This window comes from Meles meles, chromosome 15 (assembly GCF_922984935.1).
Source record: "Meles meles chromosome 15, mMelMel3.1 paternal haplotype, whole genome shotgun sequence".
NCBI classification, from domain to species: Eukaryota; Metazoa; Chordata; class Mammalia; order Carnivora; family Mustelidae; genus Meles; species Meles meles.
In genome coordinates this window covers 53,910,328-53,932,368 of record NC_060080.1, presented here as the reverse complement: position 1 = coordinate 53,932,368, position 22,041 = coordinate 53,910,328, and the positions used below count along the sequence as shown (strand labels likewise).

General features: G+C 44.0%; 1 protein-coding gene across 4 annotated transcripts in view; it reads left to right on the top strand.

The window, feature by feature from the left end:
* The window catches only part of ANXA4 (annexin A4), an 83,770-nt gene that overhangs the window by 55,720 nt on the left and 6,009 nt on the right, over positions 1 to 22,041 (top strand). For all 4 annotated transcript variants that reach the window (XM_045978916.1, XM_045978918.1, XM_045978915.1 and 1 more), the window contains 10 exons: positions 166 to 253; positions 3,344 to 3,438; positions 6,138 to 6,251; positions 7,050 to 7,140; positions 8,501 to 8,580; positions 10,360 to 10,416; positions 15,891 to 15,984; positions 18,807 to 18,902; positions 19,447 to 19,505; positions 20,464 to 20,586. In XM_045978916.1, coding sequence (XP_045834872.1) covers positions 166 to 253; positions 3,344 to 3,438; positions 6,138 to 6,251; positions 7,050 to 7,140; positions 8,501 to 8,580; positions 10,360 to 10,416; positions 15,891 to 15,984; positions 18,807 to 18,902; positions 19,447 to 19,505; positions 20,464 to 20,586 — 897 coding nt within the window. The remainder of the gene's footprint in view (positions 1 to 165; positions 254 to 3,343; positions 3,439 to 6,137; positions 6,252 to 7,049; positions 7,141 to 8,500; positions 8,581 to 10,359; positions 10,417 to 15,890; positions 15,985 to 18,806; positions 18,903 to 19,446; positions 19,506 to 20,463; positions 20,587 to 22,041) is intronic.

The window sequence follows — 22,041 nt, the reverse complement described above, 5'->3', positions numbered from 1 at the left end:
TGTTTAGGTCTGCCTGCTCCTGAACTAGAGCATCAGCTCCGTGGGAGCGAGAGCCTCCTCTCTCATGCTCACTGCCATATCCCCAGAAGTTAGAATAGTGTCTGGCCCATGGTAGGTGTTGAAGGAGGTGATGGCGCTCGGTCACATCTTTCTCTGTGTGCTCAGGCAGCCAAAGGAGGCACCGTCAAAGCTGCTTCGGCATTCAATGCCACTGAAGATGCCCAGACCCTGAGGAAGGCCATGAAGGGGCTTGGTAAGTGTCCCACTGGAGGGGAACATGCCCTTCTATGTTGTGCATCACAGAGTCACACAGGGTGCTGTGTCCACCGGCAAAAAATGAGTAGGTCTCTAAGACAAGACAGTGGGAACAAATTGGCTTTTAAGACAGATTAGGTGGGAGGGCATTCCTTACTAATTTTTCTTATAGAATTAACATTTAATTCACTCATTCTGGATTTCCCCCATTTTAACCTGTTTTGCATGAGAACATTACCAATCTATATGTAAAACTCCAGAAATGTATCTGTTTTCCAGGAAGTGCTGTATGTGTGTGATACAAAGAACTTCACAAGTATTATTTAAATGGGTGTGTACACAATAGCCCAGCCGTGTAGTGAAAGCAGCGATGGCTCTTGATAATTTCAGCCCATTTCATGCATGTGAAGTGAAGTCGCATAGTAAGTGGAACTGAGCCCTGAGTCACACTTGGCAGGCAAAGGCCTCCAGTGGGCATAGTCACACTGGCGTGCTCTGACCGCTCTTGCCTGGGTGGACATTTGGCCAGAGAAGTGTCCTTGGTTCATAGCTGCTGTTCATAATCTCCTTGCAATTTGGTTAAAAACATTGGATCATGAAGCCGTATTTCTCAGTTTTTCTCCCCCCAAAGAGCTCATTTTACTTAGGCCCAAAGTTACGAGCAGCAAATACGACAAGAACAATAACAGCAGCTTGTTTTACTGCTGTGAAGTTGAGATTCGGGGAGGTTAGCTAACTTGCCCAACGTCGCAGAGCTAGGTCTTAGAGTCAGGATTCTAGGCGATTCCAGAGAGCCAAACCCAGACAGTGTGACTCCAGAGCTAGAGTTTAAGTCCCCATGCTGTCCTGCTGCCCACCTCTGAGTGGGACATTGTTCTGAATCAATAGTCCTCCTCCTAATTTTTCCCTTTTTCATAAATAAGATGGAAAGTGTGCTTGGCCCACTCTTTGTCATGTTCTCCTACTTCTTTGGTATATAGCAAGAACACCGAAATTCAGAATGTGGACCACATGGCATTCAAAAGTCTCAAAGTAAAAGTCAGGAGACATTTGATGACCAATTCTTGTCAGTTTCTGCTGTGTGGGGACTAATGTAAGGCAGACAGTTGGAGGAGACAATGATTATAAAACCTAGTCCCACGAGTTCATGGATGCTAGATGGTAAGGCGTACACAGAAATAACTATAATAGTGTGGTAATAGCTATCAGAATATGACAGTGATAGGAGGGGCACAAATGAGATCCCATTAGGTTCAGAGAGGAGATCCCATTTAATTTGGGGGCATCAGGCAAAACTCCTCCGAGGATGTAGAATTTGAGATGGGCTTTTGCAAGGTAAGCTGTTTCAGTAGAGATAAGAGAGAATGTGTTTCAGGTGAATGGAACGGTATGAGCAAAGGCATGGGATGAGTGTGAGCATTGTCCCACTTTCCAGTTTAGCTGAGGCTTAGGGGAGTCACAGTAAATACATGGAAAAGTGCCTTGCAGCAGGAAGTATTTGGAAAGCAGGAGCTGACTGGTACCAAAGGGAGATCCTGGGGTTGCCACCGAGAAGGCCACCTGTAGAATCACAGTCATGGGGTGATGGCCCAAAAGCACTGGCCAGGAAACAGTGCCACAATTATAGCATTCTGGGGGGGTGGCTTGAGGGACATATAAACCAATAGACTGGGAATGAAAGAGGTCAGGAGAAAGGAGTGAAGTACAGTTGGGTCAAGTACAGTAATTGAAGAGCTAAGTCTGTGAATTTGGCTGCCTGATATCGTTTCCTGTGGATATTTACAGCAGTGAATGGGATATTGTAGAAAGTCTTAAGTGCTAGACTGCCCTACTTGTAGTGAATCCAGCAGACAGTGGGGGTTAGGAGGGCACTGTGTATTCCTGAGCAGGGGAGGGGCCCTCTGAGAGTTTTTCTTTTTAGGAAAATGAATCTGGCAAGACTTTGGAAAGACCAATTAGGAGATAAGAATACGAGTTAACAGATGTTACATGTGTCTAAGCCCCTAAAATCCTGGATTATAGTAGAAGTGGTAGGAATCAAAGAGGGGACCGAAGCAAAAAAATTTTTAGAATTAGATTTTATATGCCTTGGCAGGAAAGTTGAATGTGGAGGATGAGAGAGGGTAAAAAAAAAAAAAAAAAATCAAAGCTATTTTGAGGGCTCAAACCTGACTGACTGACTGAAAGAAAGTTGGTGCCTTTTATAGAGATGGGTAAGTGTAAGCGAGAGTTGGATCCCCCCCCCACCCCGAGAGTTCTGAAGGAGAACAGGAAGGTTGCATATAGATGCCTCTTTTTTCTTTTTTCTTTCTTTCTTTTTTTTTTTTTTTTAGGAGAGCAGAAAGTAGGTCCCTAAGATATGTAAACAAAGTTCTATAGCTTCCTCTCTACAGCTCACACTTTTCTGGCTTTCTAATCTTACAAAAAATAACTATGGTAAATCTAGATTTTTTTTTTTCATTTCTCCTGAAGTATCCCAATAGAATCTCTCCTGTAATCACCTCACAATTCCCCCTACAGGTTAAATAGTAAGGAAGCAGAAAACTCACCAAGCATACACAAACCTCCAGCTGTTAACCATGACAAGGGACCAATTTTGGAAAATCAGAATAAAGCCCTCCTGGTAAAAGTTGTTGCAAGAAACAGGCAAACAAAATTTAGGATATTTAAAATGTGAAATTTTCATAAAGTTCTGGTGGGCTGTTGCCCTGTGGGAATTTGTAAGCAGTTATCAAAAGGGAACTGTTTGAGGTCAGGAAAGAGAGCCCAATGTGGGACTTGATCCCAGGACCGTGGGATCATGACCTGAGCCGAAGGTGCAGGCTTTAACCCACTGAGCCACCCAGGCACCGCCCCCTTTTTTAGATGTTATTTATCTATTTGAGAGAGAGAGAGAGCAAGAGTGGCAGAGGAGGGACCTGAGCTGAGCCGAAGGGAGACGCTTAACCAACTGAGCCACTGAGGCATCCCAGGACCTCTTTTCTTAAAAAGGTCTCTGCATGGGTTTGGGTAACACTAGTGTCATTGCGGGAACCTGTTTTCTCACTCCTCTCTCATCACCTTACTCACTGTCCCCACTCTCCTCCAGGCACTGACGAAGATGCCATCATCAGCGTCCTCGCTTACCGCAACACAGCCCAGCGCCAGGAAATCAGGACGGCCTACAAGAGCACCATCGGCAGGGTAGGATGGAGCCTCTCCGGCTCTAGGGGCTGATGAGGAACCTGTCAGGGAGCAGTCTCTCCCCCAGCTAGATTCCTGAAGTGGCCCTGGGTTTTCAAACTTATTTATTTTTTTTCACCGTAACAGTATTCATTGTTTTTGCACAACACCCAGTGCTCCATGCAATACGTGCCCTCCCCATTACCCACCACCTGTTCCCCCAACCTCCCACCCCCGCCCCTTCAAAACCCTCAGGTTGTTTTTCAGAGTCCATAGTCTCTTATGGTTTGCCTCCCCTTCCAATTTTTTTTTATAAACATATAATGTATTTTTATCCCCAGGGGTACAGGTCTGTGAATCGCCAGGTTTACACACTTCACAGCACTCACGATAGCACATACCCTCCCCAATGTCCATAGGCCCTGGGTTTTCAAAAGCGCATCCTTGCCTTGTTGAAAGATTTCTTGAAAAAAACATTTCAGCATGTTCCGTCCACTTGGTGGCGCTCTTGGCGTCGTCCCACCCAGCTCCTTGCTGGGACTTGGTGGCTCTGCGGACTCCGCCTCCACCCTTGTGAGCACCCGCTGGGCTTCCTGCGCTGCCGTCCCCCCCCCCACCCCTCCCCACCCCCTCCCACCCCCCCCCTCCCCACCCCCCCCCACCCCGCCCCGATCCTGGTCAGGCTGCCTTTTAGGCAGTATTTATATCTAGGTTGTTCTAAACAGGCTCTCCTAGGATTTAGAGTCTATTCAAACTCCTCCACATAAACCCATCTGTCACAAATATTCATCCCTTTGATGATCCTCGGTTGAGGGACACCCCCTGAAATCCTGGAATGGGGCCTTTGTGTTTGGGAACATGTATGTAATTCCTTAACTTATGCATTCAGAGGGTGGTCGCTTACCCCTTGTCATCTGAATCGTGCACCCCTCAGGGACCCTCTTTCAAAGTCCCTTTCTCAACAACCCACTTACAGAACCGTCCCACGCAACCTTTCCTCCTCACTGGCTGTGTGATTCGCAAGAATCTTTTCATTGAGAGAACATCATCGATGAGTGTTTTAGTTACCAGAATACAGTCACTCTGATAAATGGATAAGTGTTTCTGTCCTCGGGAAACCTTAGTCCGACTGCCTCTGCTGCTGGAAGACTGCCACTGAAGTGTGAGCTGGGACAGAGCTGGCTCAGTGATCCCCTAGGGTGCCTGCGTGCCAGCTTGGGCTGGGACCCCAGTGGGAAATGGGATTCTTCATAGCTTAGACAGTCTTACGGGTATTTGAAATGCTTCTCCGTCCCAAAGACATTTAATGAGCACAAATTGGTGTGAACACGTATGTGATGTGTGACCTGGAATAGTCAGCCTCAGAATGAAGCTGATCTGGTGGCAGTTTGTTAAGATGCCCAGCATTAATGGATTGAGCTCTAATTCGTTTGTCCCTTCCTAGAATGTGTGTGGATTTGACATAAAAAATATGCACAAGAGATTGAAATACAGGGGCTGTGCAGTAAGGTGTGTGAGAATCAGAGATCCGACTTGAACCGTATCTCAGCTTCTTTATTTTGGTTGAACTTAAATGGGTTCTTAAACTTTCTGATCTGTTCTAGGAGAGGATGTGAATAAACATTTTTAGAATATCGTCCTTTGTCCAAAGAATTACATTTCTTTTTAGGAATTGAGTCTTAAGAAATAATCATGGATGATCACAAAGATACAGCTAAATGCATGTATATATAACGGTACAAAAACAGAAATGGGACCGATGAAAGAAATTATACTGCATCTACATAAAGAAATTTTAGCAGCCATTAAAAATGTCATAGGTGATTATTGACTTGGAAATGTATTCAAAGTACATGGCTGAGTGAATACATTTAAGTCAGTGTCTACAAACTTTTTGATCTCAAGACCCTTTTACACTTTTTTTTAATGTTTTATTTATTTATTTGACAGAGAGGGAGATATCACAAGTAGGCAGAGAGGCAGGCAGAGGGGAAGGGGGAAGCAGACTCCCTGCTGAGCAGAGAGCCAGATGTAGGGCTCTATCCCAGGACCCTGAGATCATGACCTGAGCTGAAGGCAGAGGCTTAACCCATTGAGCCACCCAGGGGCTCCCCTCTTTAACACTCTTAAAGTACCGAGGACTTTTTTGTTCTTGTGGATTATGTCTATTGAGATTTGCCATATTAGAAATTAAAACTGAAACATCTAAAAATACGTAAGTTAACTTATTTAAAAAACAATAAACATATTACATGTTAATATAAGTAACACTTTTATGAAAAATAGCTGTATATTCCAAGACAAAAACATTTAGTGAGAAAATTGGCATTGTTCCACACTTTGCAAAGTTCTTAAATGCCTGGCTTAATGGAGGACCGTCAGATTCTCTGTTTCTGCATTGTTTGCAGTGATGCGTGGTTCTGGTTGAAGTATAGGAAGAAAATCCGGTCTTGTACAGATACATAGTTGGAAAGAGGGTATTTAAAAAGTCTTTTAGCATAATTGTGGAAATGTAGATGTGTCCGGTAGCCGTTGCAAAACTCCACTGTACAACTGTGAGAGAATGACAGGGAAAAGACAAATACTGTCTTCCTGTTATCATGAAGCGAGCTCCGCTCTTGCAGGGGTCTGGAGACCCCAGGCATGCCGGGCCCACGCTTTGAGAGTGGCTGGTTTAAGTTAGTGTGGCGGTTACACAGAGCCCCCTGCTTGCTTTGCAGGACCTGATTGACGACCTGAAGTCGGAACTGAGTGGCAACTTCGAGCGGGTGATCGTGGGGATGATGATGCCCACCGTGCTGTATGACGTGCAGGAACTGCGAAGGGCCATGAAGGTGTGTGGCCCTCCTGTCCTGCAGCTGCTGACCAGCTTCCCCAAGAAAGTGACAAAAGCCTTGTGAGAGTGGGGAGGGTGAGGCACAGGAGAGAGATTTCCCCTCATGGAGGACAATGAAAAAATGTGACATTACCTTATGGCAGTTGTCGCTTAAAAGCTGTTTTCGACAAAGTGATGCAATCGATCATTTGCTCTTTCCTGGGGCCCCCTGGGGAGTGGTGATAGTTGTGCCTGTAGTGCAGCTCTAGGAACTTTCTCGTGTTAGCTGCTTCTGTGATGTGAAACTATGGCCAACACAGTGGAGCCTCTGGGTCTGCTGGAGGCTCCGAACTGTCAGAAAAGGTTCTTGGCCTCCCTCGGTGCTGGGCCCACCATGCCCTAGTCCTGGGTCTGCCAGTTTTGAATGGCCAGCTACGAAATTCCAATACAGTTACTCTCCCTAACCATGTCCGTATAAACAGCCTCATGGAAGGTTCCAGGAAAGCAAAGAGGTTAACAATCTTTGCCAGAAGATTCTGCCCTTCATAGGAAAAAGTACAGAAGTCAAGGAGAGATTAACCCCCAGAGGACAGACACTGTCCAGAAACAGCCGATAAATATTTGTTATTACTAGAAACAACTACGGTAAACACTTTGGGGAATTTGGGCAGGACAATTAAAATGAGCAAATCCTATTGCTAGAACCTGGTGGGTTGTCTTTACTCTCTGCGGATTCCTGGGTATAAATGCCTCCATGTCTGGGATCCAGCGTTGTGAACTGGCTTCTAACTGCCTCTCCTCTGGGTTTCATGCGCAGGGAGCCGGCACGGATGAGGGCTGCCTGATTGAGATCCTGGCCTCCCGGACGCCCGAGGAGATCCGACGCATAAACCAGACCTACCAGCTTCGTATGTAGCGTCCTTAGTGGCCCCCCTTGAGGCTTCACTGTGATTTGAGAAGTAAACTAGCAGCAGGTTGTTACGTACCGACTAACCTCTCCTCGTACAGTGACACTGACTATCAGGGAGTCTCAGTTCCAGGCATATCCCTGTCTAGGGAAATGAGAGTCTGTTGGCTTCTCCAGACTTTGCTGGTGAAGATTCCACTCCATGGAAGCCACCCAATGTAGCGTTTTATGACCCGGGAAGTTGGAAGTTTGTTCCATATTACCAAGCAGGGAATCAAATGTGTTTGTGCAAAAGTGGTGGGACCCTTGAATCTTAGCATCCCAGGGAATGGCCTGGAGGGGCTGGCTAGCCCAACTTCTTCCCTCCGGACAGGACCGTGTGCCCTCCAGCAGTAAGATGGACATCTCCTACCCTCTTAAAGATCTCCAGAGGGTAGTGCTTTATGAAGAGCCATTAAAATATGCCTTTTTGCCCTAAGAAGGCGATTTAAAAAATGCACAAAGGTTTAGCCTACAGTTCTTATTTGTCTTGTTCATATAGCTAAAAATGTCCAGTGGCGGCAGATTGGCTAAGCAAACTGTGGTGTACCCACATAGTGGAGTGATAGATAGTTCCCAAAATGTCTATGGAAGGATATTCGTAAATTTCATGAAATTCATTATGGTGGAATTTTTTAGCTGTTTTTTTCCCCTCCTTCATTTTACTTATTTGTTTTTCCCTAAGTTTCCCATAGCGAATATGCTCTACTCTGGTAGAAAGAAAACAAAACAGTAAGAGTTTTTTGGTAAGATTTCAGAGCAGGAGATGCTCGACCTTGGGAGCTTGGCTCAAGCACTCAGATCCCCATGTCTGCTGAATGTAGGTTTTCTAATAACCCCCGAGGGACTGTGAAGAATTAGAGGATCTCTGGGGAAACTCTCGAAGGAGTGCCCAGGCAGAGAAGGCATGTGCTGGAAATTTGAGCCTGACGGTCCCCTGATGGTCCCCAGACATGGTTTCAGAAACTCTGATTAATTTTCCTTTCAGCCGTCCCCCTTCTCTGTGTCACTGGGAACCACGGTGAGGACAGTCCTGGACAGTAGGAACCTAGAGGGAGGGTTACAGTCGTAGCCTTCCTCGACCTCCCGTGTTAAGGAACAGGAACAGCTTTGCTTCCTCCATAATGACAACCTAAACTTACCTTTTTATCAGAGTTCAGTTTTGGCAGAAGTGCGTGCAGGGTGAAAACCATCATGAGGAGCTGCTTTAGCAAGCCGGCTAATCCTGCGGGGGATTGGGGGGGGGGGCAGATGGCCCTGGAGCAGGACATAGGGCTGGGCAGATCTCTGTTCTCATGCAGCTCATTTTGTTCTCTTTCCAGAATACGGGCGGAGCCTTGAAGATGACATTCGCTCTGACACCTCGTTCATGTTCCAGAGGGTGCTGGTGTCTCTGTCCGCTGTGAGTCGCTCCCTCTGTGAGCTGCTTCTCACCGGAGTTCAGTTCTGGTGCAGAGCTCACTCTGTATCCCCTTTTCCAGACTTTCCCATCCTTTCGTCCTCCTAAACGTGAACGTTCCCCACGTGTTGTTCTTGGGCCTGTCGTTTGTTTTCATCTTTTTTTTAGAGACTCTGGGTAGTCATGCATACCCAGTTATTTGAGTGTATATGTCCCAGTATCTAATACGTGCCGGACACCCTTGCTACTCAGTGCGCTGAGACAGCTTCTAGGCTTTACGAGTTCATATTGTCCTAAAGGAATATATCAGGTACACAGGTTGCCGTAATAAAGTCAGGAAAAGTATCCAAGGAGAGGAACAGAGAGTTAAAGGAAGTTTCAAGGACAGAGTGTGGTCACAGAAACAGAGAAGAACCTTCGTGATAGAGGTGCCAGGTCGCAGAGGACCTGGGGGCTTGCTAGGGTGTAGGTGGGAGCATCACAGGCAAGAACAGCCGGAGAGAAGCAGGGAGGCAGGAAACACGGGGTGTGGGGTGCGTTCAGGGAACAACTGAACTGAGCAATTGGCAGGTAATTCTAGGAGCCAGGTGGAAGGATGAACTGGGATCCCTTGTTGGGAGAGCAGTAGGGAGCCACTGAGGGTTTGGGAACACAGTAGTGAATTGCATCTTCAGAAGAGTAATGTAATCGTGATGTGTAAGGTCAGGTGAACTGGAAGCTGGGAGGTCTGGTAGGAAGTTACTTCACTATTCCAGATGAGAAATAAAGCAGGACTGGGCTAGTGTGGGAGCAGGGGCACCAGAAAATAGCAGATGCGTACATGAGATATTTCACATGACTTCCCAATTTTGTCTTTATCCCAACCTCCTTCCTGAGTGTAAGACTCACATTTCTCACTGCTTTTTAAGGTGCTTCCTCAAATCGGGCCTCCTAACCTAAACCTGAACTCCTTTCCCTCCCCTGCCCCAAACCGGCTCACCTTCCCGACGGGCCTGTTTCTGTTCCTACTGTTGCTCTTCTCCCAACAAAGTAGGACCCTGGGAATCATCCCTAACCCCACCTGTCCCCTGTCTCTGATATTTAGAAATGCCAGCCTGCTTTTCTTATTTCCTACCCATTTTTTCTTTGCCTGCCAGATTTAGCATTCTGCCAAGCCATGCCTAGACCATAGAATATTGAGACAGCATGACAAATAAAAACAGGCTCACAAACCGGAGGAAAGTCGCCTGTTTTGTGGCTTGTTAGCATTCCTCCAAGCCTTCATCCCGCCCTCCCCGGAACCTGGTATCGGTGAGGGATGGGACATTTTCACCTGCTCCTTAAGCCCCACCGGGGGTTCTAGACTCTTGATTCTCTTCTGTTCCCAGCCCCTGTTTGGCAGAACTGATCAATGGAGATGCATCAGTTAGGAAGGCTTTGGTCAGCCAGGAAGACAGGAATGGTAGGACGTGGCGCAGGGAAGGAAACGGGGAGAAGACAGCAGGAGAGGGGGCAGTCAGCAGGTGGATTGTCCTTCCCCTTCTACTGGCAGAGACACTCACACAGCATGCAGGAACCGCTGCTCTCTGGTTGGTAATGTTATCTATGCACGGATTAGAGCCATAGGAATAATGGAGGTGCATTCAGAGGACATCTGTTATCCCTCCCTAGGCTAGAAGTGTGACCCCTGTTGGCATTCCGTCTACTTACCATGTCCTTGGGTTCCAGACATTCTGTCTTGAAAGTGCCCCTCCCCCCACCCAACCTTCATGGATACTGTCTCACTCTCTTTGTTTTTCTCAGGGTGGCAGGGACGAAGGAAATTATCTGGATGATGCTCTCATGAGACAGGATGCTCAGGTCAGTAGAACTGCAGTTTCTCTCTTTTCTTTTGCCGGTAAAGCCTTATTTGGTGGACTCCTTCTTATATTTCAGTGTATATTGGCCAGGCTGGGATATGTTCTCTGGGGGAGAAAAAAATTCCCACAGATGACCTTTTTGTGTATTTATTTATTATTAATCTATTTATTACCCCCTTTTTTTATTTTAAAGATTTCATTTGTTTATTTGAGTGAGAGAGAGCATGAGCAGGGAGAGCAGCAGAGGGAGAGGGGGAGGGAGAAACAGACTCCCCACAGAGCAAGTAGCCCAATGCAGGGCTCTATCTCAGGATACCAGGATCATGACCTGAGCCAAAGGCAGACGGACCCCTAATCGATTGACCCACCAAGGCCCCCCAGATGACCTTTAATAGCAGAAATTTCTTGCAGAAATATACCTGGGGCTTGGGGTGATGCAGGGCATCATTATATAATATCCCTGGGTTCTTGACATTGGGACCATGGTATGGCCACCCCAGAGAACCATGGAGTGTCTTCTGAATCACTTGGAGGTGAAGGGACCTGCCTGTACTTTATTTACCTTGCATTTTTACTTTCCCAGAGGGAACATTTGATAGAACCTGTATAAAATAGCTTAGCATAGTGTGTACCCTATTGGGCAAATCTCAAGAAGTAGATGTTTCCCTGGTGCCAGCCCACTGATGGCTGTCCTGGTACCAACCCCCGATTTACTGTGGCCAGATAACACTAATTACAATAGCTAATAAAAAACAGGGCCTTGCCAGGTACTAAACACTGTTGAGAGCTGTTGACATAAAGTATGAATCCTTGCAATAACCCTATGACCCAAGTACTGCTATCCCCTTTTTATGGATGAGGGAATTGAGGCTTATAGAAGTCCAGTTCCTTGCTCAAGTTCACATGGCAGAACTAGTATATGAACCTGGGTAATTTGGATCTAGACCCTGTACTCTTAACCAATATACAACCATAGGGGAGGGTTTGTCCCATTCAGTATGTGAGGTATGAACCCTATGACTTTTGCGGGAAAGAACCTGTTGCTTTCACCAGAAGGGAGAGGGGTAAAAATGTCATAAGAGTTCTCACGACACAGAGAAGCCCATTCCACACTGGAGAAATAGGAAATTGCCTTTAATCCAGAAGCTTTGAGGAGGGAGGAGGTACTAGAACTCCCGGATGCTTATGTGAATTTCAGCTATCTCAAGGACAGCGTTTTGGGATATGTTGGAGGGCGACTTCGTAGCCTAGGTGAATACCCACCATCATTTTCTGGTGGTGCCAGGCATTGCATTAACTACTTCATGCTTTTTCCTTATAACACATCTGTGAAGTAGATACTATTACTTCTTATGCTTTAAAGATTAAGAAACCGATGCAAATTCAGGGAAATACAAATCAAAACCACAATGAGATACCACCTCACACCAGTCAGAATGGCTAAAATTAACAAGTCAGAAAATGACAGATGCTGGCGAGGATGCGGAGAAAGGGGAACCCTCCTACACTGTTGGTGGGAATGCAAGCGGGTGCAACCACTCTGGAAAACAGCATGGAGATTCCCAAAAAGTTGAAAATAGAGCTACCCTATGACCCAGCAATCGCACTACTGGGTATTTACCCTAAAGATACAAATGTAGTGATCCGAAGGAACACGTGTACCCGAATGTTTATAGCAGCAGTGTCCACAATAGCCAAACTATGGAAAGAACCTAGATGTCCATCAACAGATGAATGGATAAAGAAGAGGTGGTGTATATATACAATGGAATACTATGCAGCCATCAAAAGAATGATATCTTGCCTTTTGCAATGACATGGATGGAACTAGAGGGTATATGCTGAGCGAAATAAGTCAATCAGAAAAAAAATTATCATAGGATCTTCCTTATATGAAGAATTTGAGAGGCAACGTGGGGGATTTGGGGGGTAGGGAAGGAAAAAATGAAACAAGATGGAATCAGGAGGGAGACAAACCATAAGAGACTCTTAATCTCACAAAATAAACTGAGGGTGGGGAGGGTGGTTAGGTTATGGACATTGGGGAAGGTATGTGCTATGGTGAGTGCTGTGAAGTATGTAAACCTGGCGATTCACAGACCTGTACCCCTGGGGCTAATAATACATTATATGTTAATAAAGATTAAAAATTAAAACAAAAAGAGAAATCAATGCAAAGACATAATAATTTGTCCCAGATCACATAGCTGGTGGAATTGGGCTCTTGGAATCCAGGTCTGTCTGATTTTTTAAAACTATGCAATTCCTTGAACAAATGTTTTGGGGGTTCTCCAAGGAGCACAGTTCCTCTTGGGAGTGATCAGGATGAAAAGGGGTTTCTAAATAAGTTTGGGCTGGGGAAGTCAGACAGAGGGAGCAGAGCTCAGAGAAGGTTTTTCTGGATCCTTTCAAGTCTTACCAAGAGGTGAGGGATTTAAGAACTACTGCTGCTGAGATTTCAGCTCTTCTAGGATAAAACAGGAGGAAAACCTTGTCAGCCTTTGCTCTGTGACTTGTCTCAGCAGCAAGGGGAGCGTTGCAAACACTGGGAGTTACAGCTTGATTCTGACGGAGGAAAGTAAAGGAGTTCCAGATGAGAAGAATGACCAGGGCAATTGGAATTATGTAATGGTTACATATTGAAGGTAGAAATTTTAAAATATAGAGGCTGTTATCCAACAAATCCAATTGTATCTGTCTTTGGGATGAAACTTGCACTGAAGGACATAATCAGGAGCCCTCTGAATTCCCACGTTAGAAAGAAACCTGTGATATATTAAAACTACATTAAAAATGCCCTTGAGTGCTTTGGCTAGGTGGCACATTTTGATTCCCTTCTGAAAAAACAAACAAACCAGCAAATATTAAAAAAAAATAGGGAAAATCTGCAGCAACATTGGAAACTATGGAGGAGGGCCATTAAAATGCCAGATGGGCAGTGAACCTGGGCCAATAACTCTGAAAGGACAATTCTGCCCCAGAAAAGAGGCTGACCCCCCTGCCCCCACAACCCCAAGTGGGAGGCAGGCACAGTGGCTTCATGCAAACAGGAAGACATTCCTCAAGGAACTCCTGTGTCTCGGCTGCCCTTGCGGACAAGCTAGTGGAGCTCCTGCTTGAAATCCATCTAAATAGAACGTGAGGCACTCCAAGAAGACTCCACTCACCTTGTTCTGGAGGGAAAAACCGCATCCAGATAGGCTGCTCGTCTTTTAAGAAGGAAAAGCCACAAATGCCTCAGCCTAAACACCATGTGGCCCATGAATGAATGCACAGAAGCGGGAAGGGAGGCAGACGGGGCCACACTGTAAGGAAGAGGCAGATTTCAGATTGAAAGAAAAACAGATTTCAATTAAACAACAGCTAAAAAATAAAAAGTGAGAAAATAACAGATGAGCATGGAACCAAATGAAGAGGGGGATGAGTGAAAGGGTGCCAGAGGGACTCACGAGAAATGGTCTTCAATGGAAATCTGAATTTTACAGTTTATTACTTGATAGCTTACATGAAGCCTTTGTGCCCTCCGAGCTTTAAAATTCCATGGTTCTGTGAACAGACTCTAAAGCAGGGAGGAAATGAGACAAAGAAGCGAAGAATGAGGAGATTGATGGAGGTGAGCCCACAGGGAGTGATAAAATGTGTCAAATAAGGGCATTTTGAGAAATTTAACAAGCCAGCAGCAGATTATAGGTAAACAGTAGGGCCTTAAAGACATTCGTTTTAACAGCATGCACGTAACATAAAATTTGCTGTCTTCACCACTTTTAAGTGTACAGGCCAGTAGTGTTAACTCTGTGCACATTCTTGTGCGGCCTGTCTCCGGAACTTCTCACCTTGCAGAACTGAAACTCTGTACCCATTAAACAACTCCTCATTTCTCCCCTCCTCCCAGCCACTGACAACCACAGTTCGGCTTCCTGTTTTTAGAGGTTTGATCTCTCTAGACGCCTCATAACAAGGTAATCACAGTATTCGTGTTATGTAACTGGCTTATTTCGCTTAGCATAGTGTCCTCAGGGTTCGCCCATGGTGCAGTGTGTGTCACAATTCCCGTCCTTTGTCAGGCTGCACAGAATTCCGTGGCACGCGTTCACCCCCATTTTGCTTCTCCATTCATGGCATCAGTGGACAGTTTGGAATCCTTCTGCCTTTTGGCCCTTGTGAATACTGCTGCTATGAACACGTGCACAGGTAACTCTGTACGATCTGGTCTCCGTTCTTTTGGCTGTATACTCAGAAGTCAGTGTCATTGTATCCTATGGTAGTTCTATTTTTAACTTTTTCAGGAACAGCCCTACTGTTTCCGGTAGTAGCTCATCATTCTCCATTCTCATCAACTGCACAGTGGTCCAGTTTCTCTACATCCTCGCCAACACTTGCCGTTTTGTTTTGTTTTGTTTTAAAATAGCAATGAGGTGATGTAAATAATAGTTTTGATTTGTCAATAACAGAGTTAAAGCAACCAGATTTCTTATACTCCTACCCGTTTGGAATATAAGCAGTTACAGAAAAAAAGGACTATAAGCAGTTATTAATGGGTCCTGGTTCTACCTTGAGAACCTCTATAGCCTTGAGCAAATCACAGATTATTCTAGAGCAGTGTTGTCTTGTAGAACTTTCCGTGATGCTAAAAGTGTTTACGGTAGCATTTTCTAGTATGGGTAACCACAGCTATTTTTAATTAAATAAGTAAAATGTAAAACTCAACACCTGGGTCAGACTAGCCACGTGTGGCCACTGAGCACTTGAAATATAGCTAGTCTGACTGAGGAGTTGAAGTTTTAATTTAATTTAATTTTAGTTAGTTAAAATATAAATAGCCACATTTGGTTGGTGGCTGCTATAAAGTATGCCTAGTCTAGGGCATTTATTTTAGCTCTTAAGGTAGAACAATGTGGGGCACCTGGCTAGCTCAGTTGGTGGAGCATATGACTCTTGATCTCAGGGTTGTGAGTTCGAGCCCACATTGGGTGCAGAGACTACTTAAAATCTTTAAAAAGAAAAAAAATAAAAGAAGAAAAAAAAAGAAAGAAGGATAAAGATAGAACCATTTAGCCATATATTGGGAGCTGCTGGTGCTTGCTCTGACTCTCCCATTAGTCGCTTTTCGAGGGCGGGGGGTGGGGGGAGGCTGGAAGGGTCAGAGGGAAAGAGAGAATCTTAAGCATGCTCCACGCCCAGCACAGAGCTGAGGCCGGGCTCAGTTTCAAGACCCTGAGATCATGACCTGAGCTGAAATCAGGAATCAGATGCTTAACTAACTGGGCCGGCCATCCAGGCACCCCAAGGTCCCATTACTTTTATACCTAAGGAAAAATCTTGAGTCATTGCTACTAACCACAAACAGCACTTCCACACCCATCACCAACAAAATAAAACAAAGCCAGCTCAGCTCTTTGATGTTCTGGAAGTATTTGCATGTTTCCTGGCACCTTCTCTGTGATGGTTTTAAACTTTTGCTTTGTTTGGCTTCAGGACCTGTATGAGGCTGGAGAGAAGAAATGGGGGACAGATGAGGTGAAATTTCTAACTGTTCTCTGTTCCCGGAACCGAAATCATCTGTTGCATGGTAAGGCGCTTGCCTCATCTTCAAAGAAACTGAAAGACGATGAAAACTGTATTGTCCATAATTAATTGAGAATTTTCCCCCTTTATTTGTACAAAGAGCAGATTGTACTGAATTGTCTTAGATGTTTTACCTTGGAAATATATGAGTGAAACGATGTGCGTGAAGGCCAATTTCTTTTTTCTTTTTTTAAAGATTCCATTTATTTATTTGAGAAAGAGAGAGAGGATGAGTGAGGGGGAGGAACAGAGGGAAAGGCAGAGGAAAGAGGCAGAGGGAGAAGCAGACTTTCCAATGAGCAGGGATCCCAGGACCTGATCATGACCTGAGCTGAAAACAGACCCTTAACCAACTGAACCCCCCAGATGCTTGCTAAAAGATTAATTATGAAAAATTACCAGATACACAACACATTCATAGACGTTTGGCATTTCTATTCGTAGGAAACCAAGCTTCATGGTCAGTCCTTTTTCTAAAGCAGCCCCATTTAATTTTAATTACATACAAAAAAAATCTTCAGTACGTCAGTGAGCAATAAAATAAAATTGTTGGTTGACATTTATTCCTAGTTCCAAGTTGAAAGCTAATAGAAGTGATTTCTTTAGGGAGTATGTTGCATAAAATAAATAGTGGATAATTTCAGATTTTATTTCCTGTGTGTAATGTTCCTAATTTGCTTCTGATAATGCTTAGTCTTTGTAATGTGCTTTTAACTTCTGTGGGGAAAATTGTAGCACATTTGTCGTCAGGTTTATCTTCTTCTTGTAAGCAGCAATAAGGGTTTAGTAAGATATTTCATCTTGTATGTAAGCTCTTTAGGTCTTTGTGTTGCATCATAATTTTATAAACCCACCATGCCTTATAATCACACACAATTTACCAAGCCCATGGGAAATTTGGGAAGAATGAGTTTGGTAAATTGAAAACATTAAGTAATTGAAAACTACAGCACATTTGGAAGTTGCATCTACTTCAGATATTCCACAGTGACTAAAAATAGGTGATTACACCTGTTAATAAATGTCATGGGCTACCGTCAAATGCACCAACTTCTGACTCAGCTCCCTATTTCTTCGCCTTCCCTTCCTTGCCAGACTAATTACATAAATCTCCCCCTGGTGGTATTTTCCAAGAACTGCAGGTCCTCAAAAAATGCAAATACCTAACCATTTTCACTTCTAGGCACAAGTCAGTTGTCGGGATGTTGTAAAATATCTGCTTGTAAACCGCTGGAAGAAAATCTAAGCACTATTTGGATAAAGAAAACTTCATAATTTTCTTATCAACCAACAATAATAGTGAGGATTCAAATAACTAGGGTTTTATTGGTTATCTTCTAGGTACAGTGCTAAGCTATCTTCTAGGTACAGTACAGTGCTAGGTACAGTGTAAAAAAAAAAAAAAGATTTTTCTTTTTTATTTGACAGAGAGAGAGAATAAGCACAAGCAAGGGGGAGCAGCAGGCAGGGGAAGGAGCAGGCTCCCCACTGAGCAGGGAGCCCGAATGTGTGCGGCTCAATCCCAAGACCCTGGGATCATGACCTGAGCCAAAGGCAGACACTTAATGAACTGAGCCACCCAGGCACCCCCAGTGCTAAGCATATTATAAGAACTGTTTGTCGCAACATCCCATTGGAGCAGCCAGTATCTACACCATTTCACAGAGAAGAAAACTGAGGCGTAGAAAATGTATCAATTAGATCTTTTGATTCTAGCAGTAGACGCAGACTCCAACTTAAGTAAGAAGAAGAAATAATACAGAATGAGACAAGAGGGAAAATGGAAAATACTGGTGGCTCATTTAATTGAAGGGAGACCTGAAATTTCCAGGAAGTACAGAAATCAAGGCAGATCTGGGGATCTCAGTGGAAGGGGGTCACATATTTTATTTGTAAGGCAGAGTTTCCAAAGTCTGGTCTTCAATGAAAATGCTGATTCTTGAACCCCTACTTCAGACTGGCTGACTCGGATTCCCTGAAAGTGACATCCAGGAAGTATCCCAGGTTTCCCTGGTGATTCTTACGTTGTCTAGGGTTAAAGATGACTCACTGCTTTTGACCATCCCCAGGATCTGCTCAGTTCAGAAATGCCCAGGAGGGTAAGACTGGTTCTAGTCCAGTGAACTTTCCACTCACTTGGTAGAGCTTATGGTCTATGTTGAGAGACAGGGTGTCCCTGGATTGACAGCCCTGTGAGAATCACCCTGATGGGGCCTGGGACAGCACCCCCAAAGAATTAAAGTTAAGAAGATAAAACAAATAATCCACTCTAAGAAGGCTCCAGAAGGAGGCAGTGAGAGGAAAATAGGTTTATCACATTCAAAAATACTTGGCAAAGAGTAAAAAAAAATAATTACATTACAGTCTATTAAAAGATGCAACCGTTTGTTACCAAATGTGACTCACAATTGAAAGGGTTGAATTGCTCTAGTTTTGATGAGCCAAAAGGAAGATGAACATACAGGTGATTGCCAAGGCCAAAATTACAGAAAGTCATGTTCTGCCTATTAAAGGGAACAATGAGAAAAGAAAGCAAATCTCTCCAGACATTATCACCATTTTATGTGTGAGAAAGCGAGGTCCCAAATAAGGGAAAGGGCTTGCCTGATACCTCCGAGAGGCACAATATTCCTTCGTCCTGTCCTAGCACCCATTCCACTTGCCATGTGCTTCCTGGTTCTCACTGACATTGATAATTAATTTCCTCCTTATGTATGCCAAAGAATAAAGAGCGAGCCCTAGAAAGATGCTTATTCTCTCCATAAATTTTAGTTCCCTGTATTCTTTTTTTTATTATTTATAATTCCACTCTATTACTGTTTGTAGTGTTTGATGAATACAAAAGGATATCGCAGAAGGATATTGAGCAGAGTATTAAGTCTGAAACATCTGGTAGTTTCGAAGATGCTCTTCTGGCCATCGGTAAGCTGGTCGTGGGGTGGGGAGCAGAGAAACAAACGTTTATAGACTTTCCTTCTTACCAGTTGTCATGGAGATACAGTTTTTTGGTTTCAGGGATTAAAAAAAAGTTTAAATCACTCATAATAAGGTCTGGAATTTTAAACAAGAAATATTACGTATGAGCTGATTGTTACTCTGTTATATAGTTTTCTGTATTTTATATCCTCTGTGCCTTTATATCTCAGTATACTGGAAAGATAACCCTATAGTAGCTGCATCTTGCAAGTCTATGAATGGTTAGAACTAATAAGAATTTCAAAATAGTCATCATTTTTAAACTGTATGCTGTCTTTTGCTTTAATTGCCTTTATTATTTCTCCAATTAATTACTTTATTAATTACTTCTCCACGGCCTGTGTTCATAAGACATTGTGTGGCTAAAATTTTTCCGACAAAGCAATCGAGAGATATTATTTCATACCTTGTAGAAACAGAACGAACAACTGTCATTTTTTTCTCATAGGTTTTATCTGTAATTTTATTTCCTTTTTTAATCTCTTAACAGTAAAGTGCATGAGGAACAAATCTGCATATTTTGCTGAAAGGCTTTATAAATCTATGAAGGTAAATGGCCTCACTTTTAGCATCTGAATGACTTCAACATGTCTTGTGTCTACTTTCATGTTTACTTACGTTTCCTACACAAATTAACCAAAATCAGCCTGAGATACTCAGTTCATCAAATACTTCACTGAGTGCCTGTTAATAAAAATACTAGGTAATATTTATTGAGTACTTATAACGTGATCACTATTCCTAGTGCTGTATACACATGGATTAATTTTATCCCTATCACAGCTGTGTGGGGCAGGTACTATTATTAACCCCCATTTTACAGATGAGAAAACTGAGATATAGGGAGGTGCGAAGTTTGCCCAGGGTCCTCAGTGAGGACACAACAGAGCAGGGATACACACACTGTCAGTCAGGCTTCAGAGCCCAGGCTCCTAACCGTGCCTTATCCTCTGTGCAGACACGCTTGCTGGGAACCATGGGAGGTGTAGGAGAGATCAAAAGGTAGGAAGGGGAAGGCAGGTAAGGGCAGAACACCAATAAGAACAAAGCAGAAGGTAAGACAGTAGCTGAGGACCCAAATGTATAGGAACACAGAAAGAAGAGTATTTTTTTCCCATATTTGTTGAGGGGGTGAGGATCAGAAAAGACTATGTAAAGAAGTTGGTATCTGTGAGCAGGACCTTCAAGGAGGTTTTACATGAGGGGCTTCCATATGGGAGGAAGGGTGGTGAGGCTGGGGAGGGAAGGAGGACATTCAGGGGGAGGGATGGCGGCAGGCGAGGCAGCTGGCTGGGAATGCGGACTATGTCTCTAGTGGCAGGGAGGGGTCTCCTCTGGTCAGAACACAGAACGTTGGAAAGCCTTGAACACTGGTGAGGAGCAGCGTTCCACATGCTTTCTAAGGTTGTGGTAGGACATCACCAGGAGAACCACACAGAGATTTGCCTTGATAAGCTAAAGAAGAACACCGTCTAGAAACCAGCATGGATCTTGTTTTCTTCCTTAGGGCTTGGGCACCGATGACGACACCCTGATCAGAGTTATGGTTTCTCGAGCAGAGATTGATATGATGGACATCCGGGAAAACTTCAAGAGGCTCTATGGAAAGTCTCTGTACTCCTTCATCAAGGTGGGTCATGGGAGCCCGGCCTTGGCCCAGGGGAAGGCTCTGAGGCAAGAATGGGGTTCCAACCCGGGCATTCAGACACTTCTTAGCCGCTCCCTGGCAGATAGCCTCCCCTTTAAAGATGGTACTGCGATTCAGGTATTTCCAGTTTTTCCCCTTTCACATAGATGTTTAAATCCTACAAGCTAAAAGCTGGAAATGTTTGCCTTCTAAATATAGTAATTATTTCACATTAACCCCAGACAAAGAGTATATTTTAATGAATACTTTCAACAATGCATTTTCTCTGTCTACCTGCTTATGGTGAAAGGGACACAATGAAATCAGTCATCCAGAACCCTCTCCCAGGCCAGCTGAGGTCTGTGAAAATATGGGAAAGCATGTTACCTTGGATTGCTGCCTTTCTTTACCTAATGGCAGCAGACTTCCAGGAGTCAGGACCTGGCCCAGGGGTGATGAGAAATGACTCACATCCCTCAAAACCCCTCATTACTGGGGTTTTGCTTCCTGAGGAAGCCAGAAGGGCCTTAGGAATATGAAACCAAGACGTACTTCCCTAGAAGCTGGTGTTGCCTACACAGTAAACTTCAAATCAGGATTTGATCCGTGAATTAAATATTCTGAATCCCACACATAGCCTGCAGAGTATAATTATGAGGTGGTCTCAGCTGCTGAGTTTGTTACCAAGTATACAGGCATTTAGGAACTTGTTTCTATTTCTGGACCAACTATGAGGTAATTTTAGTTTGCAGAGCAGAAATATAGCTAGCTGTAGGTAAAATACTTTTGAGATTCAAGGAATACCATAAGGGAAGTTAAGGGAAAATAATATTTATACTATATAATATAGAATTAATATCCCTTTATGAAGAGCTGCGGCAGATCACAAAGAAAAAGGAGAAAAATCCGAAAACAGGCACTTACTTCACGAAAGATGAAACACTCATGGACAATAAACGTATAGAATGTTTAATACCAATAATGTACAATGAATTTCAAATCAAAACAAATCACCGTCTTTTACTTCATACCTTAACAGAGTTTAAAGAGATCATAGCCAGCATTGAGAAGGGCTTGAGGAAAATTCACCATGTCTTATGGAGGGACTATAAGGTGGTCTAACCTTTCTGGGAAGCAAGTTGGCAATAAATATTTGTTGTTTTTGTTGTTGTTGTTTTAAAGATTTATTTATTTGAGAGAGAAAGCATGGGTGTATGAGTCGGGGCGAGGGGGTGGTAAAAGGAGAGAGAGAGAAGCAGACTCCCTGCTGAGCTCAGATCCTGATGCGGCATTTAATCTCAGGACCCCAAGATCATGACCTGAACCAAAATCAAGAGTCAGACCCTTAAATGACAGAGCCTCCAAGGTGCCCTAGCAGTAAATGTTAAAAAACAAAACAAAACAAAACAAAACAAACTATACCTCTTACTTAGCTATTACATGTTTAGGAATTTCTTC